The sequence below is a fragment of the Acomys russatus genome, chromosome 22, assembly GCF_903995435.1.
Source record: "Acomys russatus chromosome 22, mAcoRus1.1, whole genome shotgun sequence".
NCBI lineage: Eukaryota > Metazoa > Chordata > Mammalia > Rodentia > Muridae > Acomys > Acomys russatus.
Window position 1 is genome coordinate 24,620,399 of NC_067158.1, and position 20,418 is coordinate 24,640,816.

Consider the following 20,418-nt stretch of genomic DNA (forward strand, 5'->3'; position numbering starts at 1 on the left):
CTCATCTGCCTTTCCCACCAGGTGGATGGCCATGAATAAACCTGTCAGCTGGCAAAGCCCTGGGGGACTGCTGATCTGGCCAGCTCCAGCTCTGCGTGTGGACATCTGGACTACATGGCTTCCTTGACCCTCAGCATCCTCATCTTTAAAACAAAGGGGTCAGATGATGAGGGCACGTCCATCATGGACTCTCTGCCGTCCTCTGATACCCCTCCCGGCATGGGACCATGATGATGAAGACATTTGCCTTTACGCTCCCTTTTCTCCTGTCTTGTGCTGCTGTTTCCCTGGCCACTGGGTCCACGAAGGGCCCTTCACATCTTGCCTGGAAGAGGAGGCTCCACACTGTGGAGGGCTGGCACATTTGTGCTAGCAAATCTGCATTCCTTGCCTCAACTATTGCAGCAGCTCTGAATGTGCTAGTTCCCTTCCTCACATAGCAGCAAACTGAGGCTCTGATCAGGTGACTGTGCAGGGGGGTCTGACTGGCGCCAACACTCTACCGGTCCCACTGTGTCCAGGAAAACTTCCCCAGGAGTTCCTAATCCTCCGTTTATTTAGGCCTTGGGCTCAGTCAGCAGTCCTGTTGTCCCACTGCAGGCCACACGCTGCCCTGGCTCTTTCAGAGTTAAGCCAGGGACTAAGACAGCCCAGCGCCAATGCTCATCTGCCAGTCTGTGTGGCTCAGGAAGCCCTTTCCCATCCGTGCCCTCCCCGTGGCTCCACAGAGCCCAGACGTAGCCCATTCCAGTTCTTCTCGCCTGCATCTCTGCTGCAGTAAAGCCACATTAAATATTAACGGGGCAGCTCCTGGCACCACAGTGACGTCAATTACTGCTTGGTGAGGGCTGCGGCTGCCTTCCCAAGGTGAAGCGCTGACTGGAATTCAGATAGCTTCAGTGGCGTCCCAGGGGCGGGGCGGGGGGGGGGGCTGGCTGTCAGGCCTTGGAGAAGATACTGCTAATGTAAGGCATGGCAGAAATCCAGAGCTTTCTCTGCTGTCTGGCCCATAGCATTCTGCTCCAGCATGGTGAATTCCATCATCTGGGAAGTATTTGCTGAGCACCTGCTATCTGCCCAACGCGGCATTGTGCTCCGGGGATGCAACCGCAGCGTGACAAGGGCTTCACATCACGGAGCTACCCTTGCGGTAGGGAAAAGAGAGAAAGCCCCCACTGTAGTACACCCAGGCCTGCCATCAACGGACACTTCCAAAGGGAGCTAGTTGACGCTGAAACCTGATGAAGGAGGGGTCTGAGGAAGGAAGGGAGGATAAGGCAGAGTGAACCGGACTAGAGTGCAGAGTCTGGTTGCCACCCTCTCTAGCCATTTATCTGTGAATTGGATTTTCGCCTCTGGGTTGCTGTGGAGGGTGACAGAACCCGCTGCTAGTGATAACGTAGGCCCCCCTCCCCCAAGTGAGATAGAAAGGGAGAACAGCTCCCAGGACTGCCCTGTTCCTGCACATCTGTCACATTAGCATGCCAGAGGCTGAGACAGGAGGATCAACTTCTGCTACACAGCAAGATCCTATCTCAAAAACAACAGGCTCCCGACTCCGCCCCATACCTAAAAGAAAATAGCTCCTAGCCTTTGTATAATCTCTTCCCCCTCCCTTACCCACTTTTTTTTTTCTGAGCAGAGAAACAGGCTTGGAGAGGTGACCTGACAGGACCAGGGCCACACAGGGGAGTCACCCGGACACATGACTTGGCTTTCGCATACTTTAGCCACAGGAAACCCTGGTCAAGAGTTGTTACAGTCAAACCTGATGCCTCACCAACTGGTAACAGTGAAAAGCAGAGAAATGAATTGCACAGTGTGGACACTTTGGGAAAAGGGTCAGAGTGAAATACAATGACACCCCCACCCCTGGTCAAGTCCTTGGGGCCCTGACCTAAGGTTTAGGTGTAAATACAGGGCAAAAGGGTATCCATACCAGAGCAGTCCTGGTCAGGGCATCTGAGTTCTAGGCTCTTCCGGGTGGTAGTCCGAGGAGACAAGAATAGCGTGCTATCTCCTCCTGGACACAGACCCTTCCTCTGGCTGCTAGCGGCCATTACCAGGCCTTTTCCTTCTCCTGAGAATCCTGAGGGAAGTCTAATTTCTTGGGGGCCATTGTTTTTAATAGTCTGATAGCCAAAGGGAGAAGCTACCCGTGTCTCTCTTTAGAATATCTTAACTCAGCTGGGCATGGTGGCGCACGCCTTTAATTCCAGCGCTCGGGAGGCAGAGGCAGGTGGATCTCTGTGAGTTCAAGGCCAGCCTGGTCTACAGAGTGAGTCCAGGATACCCTGAGCTACACAGAGAAACCCTGTCTGGAAAAAACAAACAAACAAACAAACAAACAAAAGAATATCTTAACTCTATGGCTGAAGAGATGGCTCGGTGGCTAAGAGTCCTTGCTGCTGAAGTACATGTGTAGTCCTCAGCACCCACGTCTGGGAAGCTCAAGACTATTGCAACTCTAGCTGCTGGGGATCTGATGCCTCTGGCCTGCTTTAGACATATGTGTGTGTTTTCATGCACACACATACAAAATTGAAAATAAATTTATTATAGAGCGTCTTAGCCTGGTGTGGTAAGTGGCACACACTTTTAACCCCAGCACTCGGGAGGCAGAGGCAAGTGGATCTCTATGAGTTGGATGCCAGCCTGGTGTACATAGCAAATTCCAAGCCAGGTAGGGAAGCATACCTAGGCAACACAGTGAGACCCTGACTAAACAAACAAAACCCAAAATGAGACAAAAAGATGAGGAACAAGTTTTTTTTTTTTTTAAATTTAAAGATTTTATTTATTTTATGTATGAGTGCTCTATCTGCATGTGCTCCTGCAGGCCTGATGAGGGCACCAGATCCCAGTGTAGATGATTGTGAGCCACCATGTGGTTGCTGGGAATTGAACTCATGACCTTTGGAAGAGCAGACAGTGCTCTTATCCACTGAGCCATTTCTACAGCCCCGAGGAACAAGTTTGAAAGGGTCAAAATGGGATAGGAACAAGGCCATAAAGTTACTGGTGGAGGATGGGGAGGGTGTCAGGGCGAAGAGCCAAGACCAGCAGCTGCAGAAACAACCATCTTTCAGCCATTTATTCTTGGAGTAAGATAGCAAGTGGATCTGTCTTCAGTATCTTTTTTTTTTTTTTTTAAGACAGGGTTACCCTGTATAGCCTTGGTTGTCCTGGAACTCCCTCTGTAGACCAGGCTGTACTGGAACTCAGAGATCCACCTGTCTCTGCCTCCTGAGTGCTGGGATTAAAGGTATGCTAGGTTTCCTTAGCTGCTGGGGAAGAGCCAAGATTGGCAGTGAGGTCTGGTAACTCTTATAGTTTTAAAGTCACTGAAGTGGAGCCAGGCACGGTGGTACATGCCTTTAATTCCAGCGTTCGGGAGGCAGAGGCAGGTAGATCTCTGTGAGTTCAAGTTCTGGTCTACAAAGTGAGTCCAGGACAGCCAAGGCTACAGAGAAACCCTGTCTGGAAAAACCAAAAAACAAACAAACAAACAAAACAAAAAAACCTTTATAGGGCTGGACAGATGGCTCAGAAGTTAAGAGCACTGCCTGTTCTTCCAAAGGTCCTGAGTTCAATTCTCAGCAACCACATGGTGGCTCACAACCACCTACAATGAGATTTGGTGCCCTCTTCTGGCCTGCTGGCTCACATGCAGGCAGAATACTGTATAATCAACCAATCAATCTTAAGGAAAAAAAAAAAAAGCCACTGAAGCTGGCCAGTTCAGCCTGAGAGCCTTGTTCCCACCCTCAGCCCCCTCCTAGCTCATTTAGTCTTTTTTCTTCCTCTACTCACCCTCTCTTTTCTCTTCCACTCAACTGCCAATTAGTCAATGAAATAACTTTATTTCCCCACTGGGGTATGTGTGGCAGGCAGTGACCCTGGCATCTTGTAAAGAGGGCTCTAGTATGGGAATGAAAAGAAAAAGAGGTTTAAAAAAAAAAAAAAAAAGACAGGCCTTACAGTGTAACACAGGTTGGCTTCAAATTTGTCTCTTGTTCCTGTCTCAAGTTGCTATGATTACAGGTCTCTGCTACCATGCCTGTTGTTTCTTCAGAAGATTTATTTTGATTATTTTAATGTAAGTATAGGAGTGTATGTATGTCTGTGGGCATATGCACTTGAGTTCAGATGTCTGTGAAGGCCTCAGGTGCCTTGGACCTGGAGCTGCAGGTGGTTATAAGCTACCTGACGGCGGGGTTGGGAACCAAACTCAGGTCCTCTCAAGGCTCTCTTGACTGCTGAGCCCTCTCCCCAGTGTCCTGCAAGAGTACCTCTTGTTGGAGAAACAGGGTAGGTGCTTTGAAGGAGTTAGGACTTGCGGGGTGTATAACATGGGGTATGCCTTTAAACCTTACACTTGGGAAGCAAAGGATTACAAGCTCGAAAGTTTGAGGTCAGCCTGGGCTATGTAGGGAAAATATGTCCCAAAGGGGGAAGCGGTACTAAAGAAACAGGGCAGCTTGGAAGGATAGATAAGGACATTTTAGTGGGTAGAAATTTGTGGGCAGAGTCTGGGAACATGGTGTGCCCAAGATGTCCAGGGAGTGAGTAATGAGTTTTAAAAGCGGCTTCAGGCTCACGGTGTGAAGAGCTAGGTGGAAACTCTGCTGTGAGTAGCAAAGGATCCTTCCCATGCGCCCTGTGCTGCCGAGCAACCTCCCACCTCACCCTGGGGCTCAGCCTTCTGCTGTGGCCTTGGCCTTCCCAGGTTGCGTTGTTTCCTGAGTCAGAGCCGGTCCACGGCCTTCATCTGGAAGAAGCCAGAAGGCTGTAACAGTCTGTTTGCCTCCTACTAACATCCTGGGGAGGAAAAGATTTTTTTTTATAGCACAGTTGCCTGGCAGAGAACCTTGGCAAAGCCTCAGTGACCCTCTCCTTTACTTCCCGGGGAACCATTTAAGGAGCATTTGACAGTTACAATCTCAGTCCAGTGCTCAGAAGACCCTTAGGTCAGGGGCAGTGGTGCAGACGGGTCTGGAACCGGGTTCCTGTACTGTGATGAAGTTGGCAAGCCAACCACTTGTCTGGCTTCCTTCCTCTCACTTTCCCCTCCAGTTTTTCCAGACCAGGTTTCTCTGTATAGCCTTGGCTATCTTGGACTCGCTTTGTAGACCAGGCTGGCCTCGAACTCACAGAGCTCCGCCTGCCTCTTCCTCTGGAGTGCTGGGGTTAAAGGCGTTCACCACCACATGCCGGCCCTTCTTTTACTTTTACAATGGAAAGAACACTGACTTCACCTTAGCTAAACGGGAGTGTACTGGCAAGCTGCTGCCTCGTGGCCTGCTAAGAAATAGGAAATAGTGTTATAATATATATAAAGAAAGGATTGCATACCATGCAACAGGTCTGATACAAGTAGGTTATTTGAGAGAAGGGAAGGGGAGAGGTGTTAGGGCCTGAGTGAGCCATGAGGGCGGGGAGACAGAGAAGGAGAGACAGAGAGACAGTGGGAGAGCACAGGAGGAGAGAGAGGAGGAGGTGAAAGAGAGAAAAAAAAAAGGCTGGTGGGTCCTTTTTATCTGGCACATACCTGGACCTCACCTGGCACACATGTGTCGGTGGTAGGTGATGATGTGAGAGGTTGCTAGGTAACCTAGAAGCAGGCTAGTAGGAATGCCTAACAAATAGGAATTTGTCTCATCAACATGGTCTCAAGCTTGTATTTATTTAGAGACAGAATCTCCCTTATTATTTAGCTCTGGCTGTTCTGGAACTCTCTGTTGACCAGTTTGTCTCCAGACTCAGAGACTCCCCTGCCTCTTCCTCTAGCACTCTGGGGTTAAAGGTGTGCACCACCATGCCTGGCTTTATTTGTTTGGAGTGCTGGCAATTTAAACCTAGAGTCTTGCATGTGCTTCGCAGGTGTTCAGCCATTAAATTACAAACTATGTTAGCCCAACACCTGTCTGTAGGAGCTGCTCTGGTTCTACATCATGCTGTTTGATTTTCCAATGCCCTAGTCCTTCAGAGCTACGAGACCAAAGAACAGAGCCATCCACCCAATAAGATCGCCATGTCACTTATAGGAAATCTTAAGCGTCAACGACAATGCAACAGCCTCCTCAGACCTGCCCCCAGCTCTTTTCCTAGCCCGAGACGACCTCTTCTACCGGCCAACCTCACAGGAGCCACATAGAGAGGAATGAGGCCATTACCCAGGAACTTCAAATGAAAGGACCTACATAAAGTTCTAGGCAAGAAACAAGCGCTGGATGGGTGTGGTAACACCTGCCTATAATCCAGTGCTTGGGCAGAGGAGCAGATATTTGAGGTTTATCAGGAACCTGTCTCAAGAGATTAAAGAGAAACACAAGTTCAAGGTGGGCATCACCGCACATGGGAGGCTGAGCCAGGAAAATCGGGAGTTTGAGGCCAGCCTAGACTACATAGTGAGTTTGAGGCTAGCCCAGGTTACTGCACAGCAAAGGCCCTATCTCAAAACAAAAGTCCCCCGACCTCGTGTGGAACTGAAGCAAAGGCTCCTTCCCCTCTCTCCTCCCAGAGCCCAAGCTCTCAGCAGGCCTGAGGGAGGAGAGGTAGGGGTGGTGGGGGTGCACACTGGTTCTGAGTGCAGCAGTTTGAAGCAGCAGCTCACAGACAGCAGCTAGCAGAAGACTTTAGCATTTTTTTTTGTTGTTATTTTGGCTTTTTGAGACAGAGTTTTTCTGTGGAGCTTTGGCTGTCTTGGAACTTACTCTGTAGACCAGGCTGGCCTCGAACTCACATCAGTTCGCCTACCTCTGCTTCCCGGAGTGCTGGGATTATGGGCGGGCGCCATCATGCCCGGCTCATTTTAGCACATCTAAATGCCAAATGCGGCCTTGGGTGCTGCATTGCTTCCAAGCCAGGCTCTGAAAGGGGAAGGCTTGGGATGGCTGTGAAAGCTGTGGTCCACCCCCCAGGTTGGTTGCGGAAAGCTTCGCTGGTGGATAGCTCACCCGTCTAGGTCTCAGCTTCCTTCTGTAAAAGGGTAATAAGCTTTCTCCAAGCAGGAACCGAGAGACAATATCTGAGGCTAAAGTCACTCCCCTGACACCCAGCAGAAGGGAAGGGATTGATAAGCTCTAGCCTTTGATGTTGCTATGGACAGTGGTAACTATCACTGGCTGAGGAACCAGAAAAGTCACTTTGGCAGCAAGCTGACCGCATCAGGGTGAGGCAAGGAATCCTATCTTGGTGCCACTGAGCTCAAGATGGTAACCATGCCAACAGTATGACTGCCACCTCTCTGGAACAATACCAGGTCTTTTCTATATTTTGTCCCTTGGTGTCCAGACATCTCAGGCAGTTCACAGTGTACCAGATATCTGATATTGGGAGGGGAGGAACAAAACAAAATAAAACAAACAAACAAACAAAAAAACCCCACTACCACCACCACAACAAAAACAAAACAAAAAAAACAAAAAAAACCAGGCCATACCTTTTCTGGGTCAGTCTTCACTGGGCTCTGGATGGAAGATTCTGGCAATGCTCTGGAAATCTAATCATGCTGAAGACTCAAAATGGAGCACAGCAAAGGACCACAGAGCCGGGATAGACTTAAGACCCATTCTGCAGAGCCACATGTGATGGGGTGTGCCAATAATCCCAGTGCTTGGGAGGCTGGGGCAGGATAAGATCAAGACCCCATTTGTACTTTTTATTTTGTTTCTTTTTTTTTTTTTTTTTGGTTTTTCGAGACAGGGTTTCACTGTGTAGCCTTGGCCATCCTGGACTCACCTTGTAGACATAGACCAGGCTGGCCTCGAACTCACAGCGATTCGCCTGCCTCTGCCTCCCGAGTGCTGGGATCAAAGGCGTGCGCCACCACGCCCGGCTATTTTGTTTCTTTTTGAGACAGGGTTTCTCTGTGTGGCCCTGGCTGTCCTGGAACTCATTTTGTAGACCAGGCTGTCTTCAAACCCAGAGATTTGCCTGCCTCTGCCTCCTGAGTGCTGAAATTAAAGGCGTGCTTCTACAGCCCAGGTCTTTTTTTTTTTTTTTTTTTTTTTAAACCAGGGTGTGGTGGTGCTCACGTTAAAACTCAGCACTCAGAAGGCGGAAGCAAAGGACCTCTGAGTTCAAGGCCAGCCCGCCTGGTTCACATGGTAAATCCCAGGTCAGCCAGGGCTACATGGTAAGACCCTGTTTTGTTTTGTTTAAATAAGAAAACAAAACAAAAAAACGTGGTTATTAGACCCATTTTCAAGTGGCTTGCTCGAGTACTCAGTTAATAAACTGGTAGAGCAAGATTTGAACTTGCTAATATTTGAAGTCTAGAATCACGGTGTGGCGTCCTGGTACCCCGCCCCCCCCAAGCCCCATGCAAATTCTGAAGAAGTCCAGTAATACCTTGAACCAGGCCAAGATACAGATTTGGCTCCTGTTCTGGGTCACAAATCATTGGTCCTCTTCCTCTTGCTCAGAGGACTCTCTGGAGTGACTTACAGACTGTGGAGAAGGCCATGTGTCCCAAGAAGGCTTGGCAGCTGTCACTAGAGGTCAACACAAAAGGTGCTGGGAAGAGAGTACAGAGTACACTTGAGGACCTGAGTGCATTTTTGTTGTTGTTTTGTTTTGTTTTTCAAGACAGGATCTCTCTGTGTAGCCTTGGCTGTCCTGGACTCACATTGTAGACCAGGCTGGCCTCGAGCTCACAGCGATCCGCCTGCCTCTGCCTCCAGAGTGCTGGGACTAAAAATGTGCGCCACCACACCCAGCCTGTGTGTGCTTCTTACAGCTTGAGCCGTGGCATCCTTTCTTAGCTTATGTCGCAGGGCAGTGTGGAGGTCATCTGGTGGAAACTCGTTTGAGCGCTGGCTCACTCAGTTTCTAGCCATGTGACTTTCTTCAGGCCACAGACATCTCTGAGCTGCCTCCCAAGTGCTTGCTGGGGCTGGTGGCACACGCTCACAGGTAGCACTCAGGGATAGCAGGAGAGCCACAAGTTTGAGGCCAGCCTGAGCTACATGTGGGACCCTGTCTCAATATAAAACAGCAACAACAATAACAGAGCGCTGGGATTAAAGGCAAGCGTGTCCGTGTGGTTTTTCAAGTCAAGGTCTGTGTAACAGCCCTGGCTGTACTGGAACTCACTCTGTAGACGAGGCTGGCCTAGAACTCAAGAGAACCGCCTGTCAGTTTCCTGAGTGCAGGGATTAAAAGTGTGCCAGCTGGGATGGGTTTTTTTTTTTGGGGGGGGCGGGGGAGGTTCCTGGTTTGTCTTGAGGCCCAGCCCAGGGACACTCTAGCACAGAATGACAAGCCTAGGAGGGACTTAGTGACCAGTCCATCGCTACAGAAATCCAAGAAGATACTGAAATCAGATTTTGGTCCCTCCACATATAGGATGTGCGACCTTGCTTTTTTATTTTTTGCTCTTCCTTCCACTGGGCAGCCACTTCAGGCCCTCACTCCTGCCAGGCAAACACGGTACCTCTGAGCCATAATAACCAATACCCTTTCAAAGAGTCGAAAACAGGCCAAGTCCACCAGGCTGGTTGCCGACTTTTGGTTTACCAGAGTGGCTTGCACTTCCGATTTGAAATATGGGAGGTGGCAGGGCTTGCTGTGCCCTTCCTGAGTGGGTTGCATGAAACACCTTAGTGCTAGTCAAGGCCCAACACGGGGCCAGCTCCCGGTAGGTATGCCCGGATGGCTGCTCAACTCTGCTAAGCTGACCAGTCCCTTCCTGTGACAAAGCTCCCTCTCTCTTAGGGCAGCCACGCCACTCTGCAGTACGGTGTGGACTGCTGTGTCTGTGAGGGGCTGTCCCCAAGGGCAGGACCCCACCCCAGGCGCAGGCAGAGCTGACCCAAGCGCTGGGTGTGGCCACGGGGAGCAGAGCCCCCCGTGATGGCGCCCGGGCTTCTCCACGCAGGGTTATCTGCAGGAAGGACCCTTCTCAAGCCAGAGCTCTAACGTGGGTTCTGTGGCGCTTTCCCGGCCTGGGCTATGACGACGCCTGCCTGTGGAACTACCAGCGCCGCGCCCCATTAGCTCCCCCACCCTCCAACGCTGCGGCGGTAAAATGCAGCACTGCTAGGGCGCCTGCGCAGCTCTCCAGCGCGAACCTAAGCCTCCGCTATTTATAGTAGGTGACGTCACCTTGAAAAAGACCGTTAGGGCTGGGCCGCCCCGCCCCCCTCTCCTCCCGAGGCTCTCGGCGGGCCGCTCCGAGTGCGCAGGCGTGGTCGCGTCTTTTCTACCCCCTCCACTTCTTCCCCCCCCCACCCCCGCCTCCGTCCATCCCGCCCCCCGCCCGCCCGCGGCGCTCCCTGGTCCTCCTCTCTCGGCGGCTCCGCGGCGCTCGCCACAGCGCGTGCAGCCAGCCAGCGAGAGGGCGCGAGCGGCGGCGCATCCTGCAAGCCTCCCGCCAGCCGGCGAGCCAGTGCGCGTGAGCGGCGGCGGCCTCGGCGGCGGCGGCGGCGACCGGGAAGCGGACGGGCAGGCGGGAGGAGAGCGAGCGAACGAGCAAGCAGGGCGGTGCGGGCGCGCGAGGTGAGGCCGAGTCGCGAGCGACATGGGGGACCGAGAGCAGCTGCTGCAGCGGGCGCGACTGGCGGAGCAGGCGGAGCGTTACGACGACATGGCCTCCGCCATGAAGGCGGTGAGCGCGCCGGGAGCCGGGCGGCGGGGGGCTGCGGGGCGGGCGGGCCGCGGGGCGGGCGGGCCGGGGCCTGGGCGGCGGCTCCCTCTTTGCGCACCGCCACCTTTTGGGCGCGGTGGCCACCGGACTCTCCATTTCCTGAGGCCCGGCCAGGGCAGGGTCTCCCCGAGCGGCCCCTCGGAGCCTGGCGGGCGGGGGTCGCCGTGTCCTAGCTCTGAGCCCTGGTGGGGGAGGGGGTACCCGAGGAAACGAGGAAGTCGCGTTCCTGCTTCTAGACCCTTCTGCGGGACCCGGGGCGAAACGCGCTCTCCTCCCACCATTCATCTCGCTTGTAATAAAGAGTCATCAGCGAGTGGAGGTCGGTCTCCTGGTTTTCTCTGCCACGACCTGTTTGCTTTGCTTGCCCGAAGTTGGTTCTTTCCCATTTTCCACACCTTGGGGTCTGGCTTTGTAAGCGAAGACCTCTTTCCAGCAGTGATGGAGGGTATGGGTCCCTACATACTATCCCAACGGTCAAGGCTGCATAGGTGCCTGAAGATGAAATGAAAACGAAGCGAACCTGTGTGCCTTTCCCTTCCTGAGACCCTCATAGATGGATTCTGCAGCTTGATTTCCGGTAAAGGAGACATACCCAGCCACACCCTAGCAAATACCCTGAGTTAAACCTACCTGCCTATCGGAGACTTTGAGTTCTGGTTAACACCTCATTAGAAACGACTCTTCACATCGTCCTAGCTTTTTCTAAATGAATATTTCTTGTCAAGGTCACACTGTGGCAGAAGTACAGCCATGGCCACTAACTGCTGTTAGTCTTTGCTGTAAACCTCCTTAGACTGGGGAGAAATTCCCTTGGACTCCACCTTAGACTTGTAAATATACAGACATTTTGAGGGTGAGGCTCAGAAATTTGCATTTTCAGTAGCAGTTGGGCAGTTTTTAGCTGAGTATTAACTGCCCTGAAAGGTAGCTCATATGTTCTATAGATGGTCTTTCAAAGGATTTCTTAAATAAAAAGAAATCATAAACCCAGATACTCCCTACAAATTTAATTTGGAATTTTTATTTTGACGCTTCATGAAATATAAATTTGAGGACAACATTTAGGGTTTCCGAGGTAAGAACGATAATCTGTCCTCTAGTGCCCTGGTATACAGTCATTAAAATGTCTCTGGAGTCCAGCAACATCACAGCCCATTTGTTGATTCATTGGTGATACTGATTTCAGCATTATAGTATGCTGTTCTGATTAGAAAGAATCTTTTATTTATACCAGGGAATGTTCTAGGTGTGGGGTCTGAACTTTTAAGAAATTGTGGGTTCTTTAAGATAATTGATTTAAAATGCAGTTTTGCAAAAATTTTGGAAACAAGACTAACATTACTGTGCATCCTGAAAGCCACCTCTGTCCACACACCAAGTCACTAAATCGTTCTGGTATTATGCAAATTGAGGCCTCTCCCCTGAACAGCTGGGTGAGGGGCTTTTCCTTACTGTGTGAGGGGGTCTTGAAGGCAGCAGTTTTGGGAGGCCCTTGGAAAAGAAGATGACTTAAAGTTAAGGGAAAATGGCTCTCAGCTGTTTTGAGCTATTCTGAGGTGGAAAATAAGGAAAGATTGGAGAGATATTACCAGGACAAAATATAATTTCAGTAGGAAAAAAAGAAACGCCTCTCTGGTCTTTCTAAGTGGGCTTGAAAAATGCCCTGCAATTTCCTACTTGTATCCACAGATGTTCCCTGAGGCATTAAGGTAGCATTTTGCAGAAGCTAATGGACCTTTGAGTGTGTTCAAAATTTATAATCTATGTCTGAAATGATTCATGGGTTGGAAAAGATACCAGGCACTGAGAATTCATGTTTGCATCATCAAATTCATGATAAACATTCCCTCAAATCATTTATTAAAAAAATAAGGGGAGGTGTTTGCTATCAGAGTGGCACCTATGTTTTTAGTTAGGTGGAGAACAACCTCATGGCGTGGTTTGTAGATGAAATTCTTAATAAATGTTAATGAGCCATCCATTCATAAACCTTCCTTAAAGTTTTTGGGAAGAGTGTATTCTAGTATACTTGTGTTGGTGTTTTTCCCCTTTTAGTAGGGTTTCATGTAACCCAGGCTGGCCTTACACACTAAGTAGCCAAGGTGGGCTGGCCTTGAACTCCAGATAATCCTGCCTTTACCTGTCAAATGCTAGGATCACTGGTGTGTACCACCATGCCTCGCTTCCCTTTGGGTTTCTGTGGGCTTTCTTTTAGGCAGCTGAAAAGCAGGTAAGTAGAATGTTCCAAGAGGGTGGAGCAGGGCATCAGCTTGATGGATTGTCTGGTGCCACCACTCTGACCTTGAAAGTTATGTCTCCTGGCTTCAGGGTCTCTGAAGGAGGAAATTAGCAGTGTTCAGTGCTACTAACAAATCAATTTTTGCCTTTAATCTTAGCTGTTTTTCTTTCTTAATTTAAATGGTTTAATCATACTGCCTGTAATGATGTTTCTTAATCCAGCAGCGTCATCTGGAGGACAGGAGTGGTACACTTGAAGCTCGGGTGGTAGAGCAGTTCAGCCTGGTGAGGGCCCCAGGTTTGATTCCCTAGCAGCCTCCTCCCGATACACTAGAAATAGCGGCGTTGCTTCAGATTGGTGGACGACTCTCCTAACCTCAGCTTACAATATGAAAAGCCAACAGATGTTTCTGAACCGAAGCTTAAAAAGCAGATCTTAGCTCTTACTGATCTCACACCTAGTTGCTTCCATGGAGTTTGATAGTATGGACTCTGAAGTAAGCTTACTAAGTGGGGTTAAAATGTTCTTGTAGAAGGATGGAGATATCAGGAGGAAAGGAAATCATAGGCTTCTGGTGACTATTGACAGAGAGGTAGACATGTTCAGTTATATTGTATATTCCTGAATCAGCCATATCAAAATATGGTGGGAAATTAATAAAATATATTTTTAAAAATATGATGGGAAATGTGAAATTATAAAATGAAAACATGGTGCTGTGCAGTTTTAGAGTCTCACTAACTTCAAACCCAGGATCCTCCTGCCTATGCCTCCTGAGTGCTTGGATTACAGGCTATGCACCAGCCGCTGCAGTTTGTGTTGGCAGAGCATAGAGAGAAATGTTGGGTTTGGTGAATGTCAAAGAATAGGAAATGAAACTGCATTTGAGGAAACGTGAGTCGGACAGGAAAAGGCAGAAGGCCCTAACAGAGGTAAAAGGCTCTTACTCCCAGCGTCTGAGATGATGAGAAACGAGAGAAGAAGCAGGCGGTGTGTAAAAGAAGAACACCGCTGAATGATGTGGGGAAGACAAATTCCTGTGGAATTATGAAGAAAAACACACAAAAAATTTTTGAGATGGGTTCTCACTATGTCTCCCTGGCTGGCTTGGAACTCCCTAAGTGGACCAGGCTGATCTCTGCCTCCCAAGTACTGGGATTAAAAGTGTGAGCTACCATGCAGTACTAGTATGAACACCACTTTATTTAGTACTGTTTGAAATAAAAGAAAATTAGGAGAGACCTGTTTTCCGCTAGTCAAGCATTGGAAATGTAACTTTACCAATATATAAACGGAGGAGGGAAGAAGACATTTAATTATTTATGTAATTAATAGTTGCAGTTAAAGATTACTTTAGGGGCGGTGGTTGGGTGGGGGAGCACATACTTAGCTCACTCAAAACTCTGTCTTTGAACCCTTGTACCTTAAGTATTTCACACAGCAAACAGATAGACACATGGCTTCCCTGCCCTGAAAGCAGGACTTCTGATTTCTGTCTGTATTTGGGTTCTGGGTTCCTGAATTAGCTCCTGAAAGGCTTTCATAGGAACTGTACCACTTATTAAAATTTTTTTTTCAATGGCTAATATGGTTCCTATGAAAGCTTATTTATTATGCATACAATTTCTGCCTGCATGTACACCTGCATAGAGGGCATCAGATTACTTTATAGATGGTTGTAAGCCCAGAACCTCTGGAGGGCAGTCAGTGCTCTTAACCTCTGAGCCATCTCTCCAGCTCCGGAGCACTGTATACATAACAAATAAATAAAAATTTAAAAAGTGCTCCTTTAAATTGTGTGTGACACACACACACGGTTAATTGTAGTGTTTTACATTTTCTTTAGTACATACACATACATATATGGTTAAATGTAGTGTTACACATATCTTTAGAAACATGGTATGGGCTAAATTTGCTAGTTCATGCCTATAATCCCAGCACTTGGGAAGCTAAGGTTGGAGGATTACTATGAGCTCAAGACTATACTGAACCACACAGACTGTCTGAAAAAAGAAAGTTTTGGAGGGATATGGCAGTGTTTATTGTATTGTATTCCGCACGTTTAAGGAATTTGTTGTCTCACTTCTGGGAACTCAGTAGATGGTAGCTGTTAGTACCGTACTTAGTGTTTTCTATTAATTTGCCTGGTGCTAGGGATCAAGCCCTGGGGCCTTGTGCATGCTGAGCATATGCTCTGCCACTGGTTGACTCCCTCAGCCCTCATGTAATGTTAAAACAGCTGCTTACAAGATTCTGTTTGTAATAGCACCATTTCATAGATGAGATTTACAGTGGTTAATTTTGTCTTAGTCAAATGGTTGTGAAGCCAGAATATGAAATTTTGAGTTCTCACTTTAATTTCGTACAATGTCTGATGTATGCTTTGCTACACTAACTGGGTGTATCTGCCAAGTTTGATTCAAAGTAGAGTTTCCTAGTTGTGGCTTAACTGTAGTGGACAAGTGTGAAAGGGGAGTATGTAGGATCTGAACTTGGCCTGTTTTGAAGGCCAGGAGTATTTTTCAGTGTCCTCATTGTTAAGGACTGGTTGAATTATAATTCTGCTTAAGCGTTGAGTGTTATACTTGCAGGGCTGGGAGGATGGCTTAGTTAAGTGCTTGTACAAACACAAGGACCTGAGATGGATCCCAGAACCCACACTTAAAAACACCAGCCAAACCAGGTGGTGAGCGAATCCTTGTAATCCCAGAGCTGGGGAGGCAGAGACAGGCTCAATGGTCATCTAGCCTAGAGTACTTGATAAGTTCCAGACCATTGGGATAGACCCTCCTCAGAGGGGAGTGACAGGCTGTCCTCTGGCCTCTGCACACACACACATATGGTGCTGAACACATGAATGTGTGTGTGCACAAAAATGTAAGAACTCGTTCTATTAGCTCCTCCAGCTTAACTATATTTCATAAGCCTTTGGGGCTCCCCAAGATGTCTGCTGATGTCCCCATGGAGACAGCCTAATGGCAGCATTATAGCGTTCCTCACTCTTCTTTCTTCTCTGATGTTCTGGTCTTCTGCCGCAGGTGTAGACACTGCTACCATCAGAACTGGGCAGGACTTCTGAAGCCACAGTCCTGGTGCCTTCTGAGACAGTATTGTGCACTGATGCCAGTCGTTTGGGTTGAATGATGTCAAAAGCAAGACAAAAACAAGTCAGTCTCTTAACGATATGAGAGTGGCTGTTTTCATTTGACCAACATTAAGCTTAGAATATTAGTTAGCTGTGCTGGTCTTGAGTTTATTACATAGCCTATGCAGGGACAATCCTCCTGCCTCAGCTTCTTGAGTAGCTGTGATTATGGGACTGTGTTACCATGCCCAGCTCCTATGTCAGTTTTGTTTGCCCAGTGCTGCGTTTGATAATGGATATCTCCCAGATGAAGAACTTAAGTTTTTCTAGTCATTGTTCTGTTTTTGGCACTAGGTCTATTTTTATCATGGCTTATTGCCTTATGAGTAGTGGGAGGAAGCCCTAGAGATTTCTGAGTAAGCAAATGGTGCCATAGGAAGATAAATGATTTGGCAATAGCCTGTGTTATTTGTGACTTGTATTAATGCTGTGTAATCTTAGTGCAGAGAATGGGTGAAGCAAGTGCCATGGAGTGGAGAGTTGGTACAGTCAAAGGTTGTGTTACAGTAAAGACAACAGTTAATTGCTGACACGGAGACTGTTTTTGTTAATTGTTGATTTGCTTTTAAGAAATGGAGAGATGAAGGAAATCCCTTAGGAAGCAGAGGCAGGTGAATCTGTGTGAATTCCAGGCCATCCTAGTCTACATAGTAAGTTCCAGGACAGCTAAGACCACACAGAGAAACCCTGTCTCAACAACAACAAAAAGATAGAAAGGAATGGAGTGGCTGGCTGGCTTTTATAAAAATGGGAAGGTTTTTCTCAAGAGTATAAAGTACATACTGCTTTTGCAGAGGATCTGAGACCCACGTTCAATTCTTAGTACCCACACCAGGTGAGTACTGAGCTCTGGGATGGGTCTGGCGTCTGACCTCTTCAGACACTTGTATTAGATAATACTAGCCTGGTTTACAAAGTCCAGGACAGCTAGGGCTGTTGTACAGAGAAACCCTGTCTTGAAAAAACACTTTCTCCCCCCCAATACAAAAATTTGGTAGCTTAAAGCAGTAGAAATATATTCAATAGGCTTGGAGGCTAGAGATCTGAAATTCAGATGCTGCCCGGGTAGTGCAGGCTCTGAAGACCCAGGGGAGAATTTTTCCTTGCCTTTTATTCTGTTGTGACATCTGGCGATCTTTGCTGTTCTTGGTTTATAAAGGCACTGTTATTCTGCTCTCTGCTTCTCAGGTCACATGGTTTCCAATGCCTGTGTATTTGTCTCCAAAGCTTTCTTTCCTTATAGCGATACCAGTCATTGGGCGTATGAGCTGGTTTTTTTTTTTTTTTTTCCAGGACACAGTTCAGCCCACAGTAAAATCTAATGTTCTTTCTGTTAACTGTATAGTTGGTTTACTTGGAGTTGGCATCATAGAAAACCAAGAAAAGTTGTAGCTAGTGAAATTGAACATTTAAAAAAAAAAAAATTATTATGTTCATAGTGTTCTGCCTGCATACACACCTGCAAGCCAGAAGAGGGCATCAGATCACATTATAGATGGTTGTGAGCCACCATGTGGTTGCTGGGAATTGAACTCATGACCTCTGGAAGAGCAGCCAGTACTCTTAACTTCTCAGCCATCTCTCCAGCCTGAAATTGAACATTTTCATTTAAAGTAGTGTTCCCAAATGTTATGGCCACCTAGATTCCAGTCATGCAGTTTGGAAAAAATGATTGCTGCTAAGTAGCATTCAGTGGGCTTGAGTGTTTACTAATATACTCTTCATTTTAGTTTGAGTGAGGCCTGGAAGTATATGTGAGTAATACTACAGAGCAAAGTCGTTAGCATAGTGCACCACTACAATGCCTTCCATGACACACATTCAGCCATTCATTTACCAAAGAGAGAGCATCATTTAAAGATTTTTCTTACCAGGCGGTGGTGGTGCACACTTTTAATCCCAGCATTGGGGAGATGGAGGCCAGCCTGGTGTATAGAGGAAGTTCTAGGATAGCTAGGACTACGGAAGAAACCCGGTCTTGAAAGAACAGTGTGTGTGTGTGCATGTGCGTGCGTGCGTGCGTGCGTGCGTGCGTGCGTGCGTGCGTGCGTGTTTTGGTGGGGGGTGTATGTCAGATCCTCCTGGAGCTGGAGTTACAGGCAGTTGTGAGCGACCTGGTACTGGGAACCAAACACGTCTTCCGCAGGAGGAAACAGCAGTCTTAACCCACTGAGCCTTATTTTCAGCCACACAAGCATCAGAGTTAAGTTATGAATGACCCTAAGCCCTATCATGACCTGAGTACTGAGATTACAGGCATATGCCTCTGTGCCTGGCTCCATTTTGAGGATTGTTACTTATGTGGAAGGGATGGTTTTCAGGATGCTCGGGCTTTGCTCTCTTAAGTTTACCTCTGGTGTTTTGCAGGTGACAGAGCTGAATGAGCCTCTATCAAACGAAGATCGGAATCTCCTCTCTGTGGCCTACAAGAATGTAGTTGGTGCCAGGCGATCTTCTTGGAGGGTCATTAGCAGCATTGAGCAGAAAACCATGGCAGATGGAAATGAGAAGAAGTTGGAGAAAGTTAAAGCTTACCGGGAGAAGATTGAGAAGGAGCTGGAGACAGTTTGCAATGATGTCTTGGCGCTGCTTGACAAGTTCCTAATCAAGAACTGCAATGATTTTCAGTATGAGAGCAAGGTGTTCTACCTGAAAATGAAAGGCGATTACTACCGCTACCTGGCAGAAGTGGCTTCTGGGGAGAAGAAAAACAGTGTGGTTGAAGCTTCTGAGGCCGCGTATAAGGAAGCCTTCGAGATCAGCAAAGAGCACATGCAGCCGACACACCCAATCCGGCTTGGCCTGGCCCTCAATTTTTCTGTGTTCTACTATGAGATCCAGAATGCACCAGAGCAGGCCTGCCTCTTAGCCAAACAAGCCTTTGATGACGCCATAGCTGAGCTGGACACACTAAACGAGGATTCCTATAAGGACTCCACTCTGATCATGCAGTTGCTGCGAGACAACCTCACCCTCTGGACGAGCGACCAGCAGGATGAAGAAGCCGGAGAAGGCAACTGAAGACCCTTTCCTCGCCCTGACCCTTCCCCCCTCCACCCCCAATCATCACTGATTCTTCCTTGCCACAATCACTATATCTAGTGCTAAACCTATCTGTATTGGCAGCACAGCTATTCAGATCTGCCCTCCTGTCCCTTGGGAAGCAGTTTAAGATAAACCTTCATGGGCATTTGCTGGACTGATGGTTGCTTTGAGCTACAGGGCACTATTTTTGAATTGTGCAGAGAAGTGTGCTCTGAATGAGGCATTTTATTATGTCTGTTGATCTATGGCAAATCCAGGTGACAGTAATTGAGTGTAGAAAGGAGAATTAGCCAACACAGGCTATGGCTGCTATTTAAAACAAGCTGATAGTGTTTTGTTAAGCAGTACATCTTGTGCATGCAAAAAATGAATTCGACCCTCTCACCCCTTCCTTCAGCTAATGGAAACTGACACGGCAACAACTTGTTCCTTCACCATCAGCGTTATAAAACTGTTAACGTGAGCTTTCAGCAGCCCTTGCTGTGCCTCTTTAAATTATGATGTGCGCACACTTTGTTTTCAATGCAATGCATCAGAAGTTTTGATATGTGTAACTTTTTTTTGGTTGTGATTAAGAATCATGGATTTATTTTTTGTAACTCTTTGGCTACTGTTCTCGTGTACCCTGACAGCATCATGTGTGCCAACCTGTGTCAGTCATGATGGGTGGTTATGAAATGCCAGACTGCTAAAATAAATGTTTTGGACCTAAAAGAGTAAATAAATGCTGCTTTGGGGATATTATCTTTGCCTGGCCTTGATTTTTCCCGCCTCCTCTTTCCCACAAAGCTGGTTTGAATTTCTCAAACATTGTAGCCTTGGTAGTGTGTATTCAGTATTCAGCCTTTTCCTGGCCTCTGATTTCATTACATACTTTGTAGCACACAATAGTTTGTGTGTGTGTGTTTGGTTTGTTTTTGCCTTTTTTTGTGTTTTCAATACAGGTTTTCTCTGTGTAGCCTTGCCTGCCCTAGACTCGCTTTATAGACCAGGCTGGCCTCGAACTCCAGATCCTCCCAGTGCTGGAATTAAAGGAGTGCACCACCACCACCAGCTGCTTTTGTGTTTTTAAATAACACCTTTTCTATCCTCTGTCCTTGTTATCTGATGCTTGTAAGTGAGCCAAGCACAGTGCTGCTTTCAGTGGTAGGGAGCCTCTGTAAGGTTTGGCCTGTGTCTGTTGGGAGGGTGGTGGTTGATCCACTTGAGGGCTTGATGGTGTTTAATACTAACAGTATACCCTGAGCTGATATGTGGCTCATTTCCCAAATTAGATATTAGAGATCTGACTTTGAAGAGGTAAAGCTGAGATCAAATCAGACTGTTGAGGCAGAG

The 20,418-nt window shown here is 47.9% G+C and overlaps 1 protein-coding gene across 1 annotated transcript; it reads left to right on the forward strand.

The window, feature by feature from the left end:
* Positions 1-10,448: 10,448 nt before the first annotated feature.
* On the forward strand, positions 10,449-19,827 carry Ywhah (tyrosine 3-monooxygenase/tryptophan 5-monooxygenase activation protein eta). Its single transcript, XM_051165251.1, has 2 exons — positions 10,449-10,612; positions 18,406-19,827. Exons 1-2 carry the CDS (start codon positions 10,526-10,528, stop codon positions 19,057-19,059), a joined length of 741 nt encoding a protein of 246 aa, XP_051021208.1. The 5' UTR covers positions 10,449-10,525; the 3' UTR covers positions 19,060-19,827.
* Positions 19,828-20,418: the final 591 nt, after the last annotated feature.

Bases quoted from the DNA above. Each gene is read 5' to 3' on its own strand.
- Ywhah (XM_051165251.1), top strand. From the start codon at position 10,526: ATGGGGGACCGAGAGCAGCTGCTGCAGCGGGCGCGACTGGCGGAGCAG. The intron at 10,613-18,405 runs GTGAGCGCGCCG...GGTGTTTTGCAG, and splicing joins TGGCCTCCGCCATGAAGGCG to GTGACAGAGCTGAATGAGCC.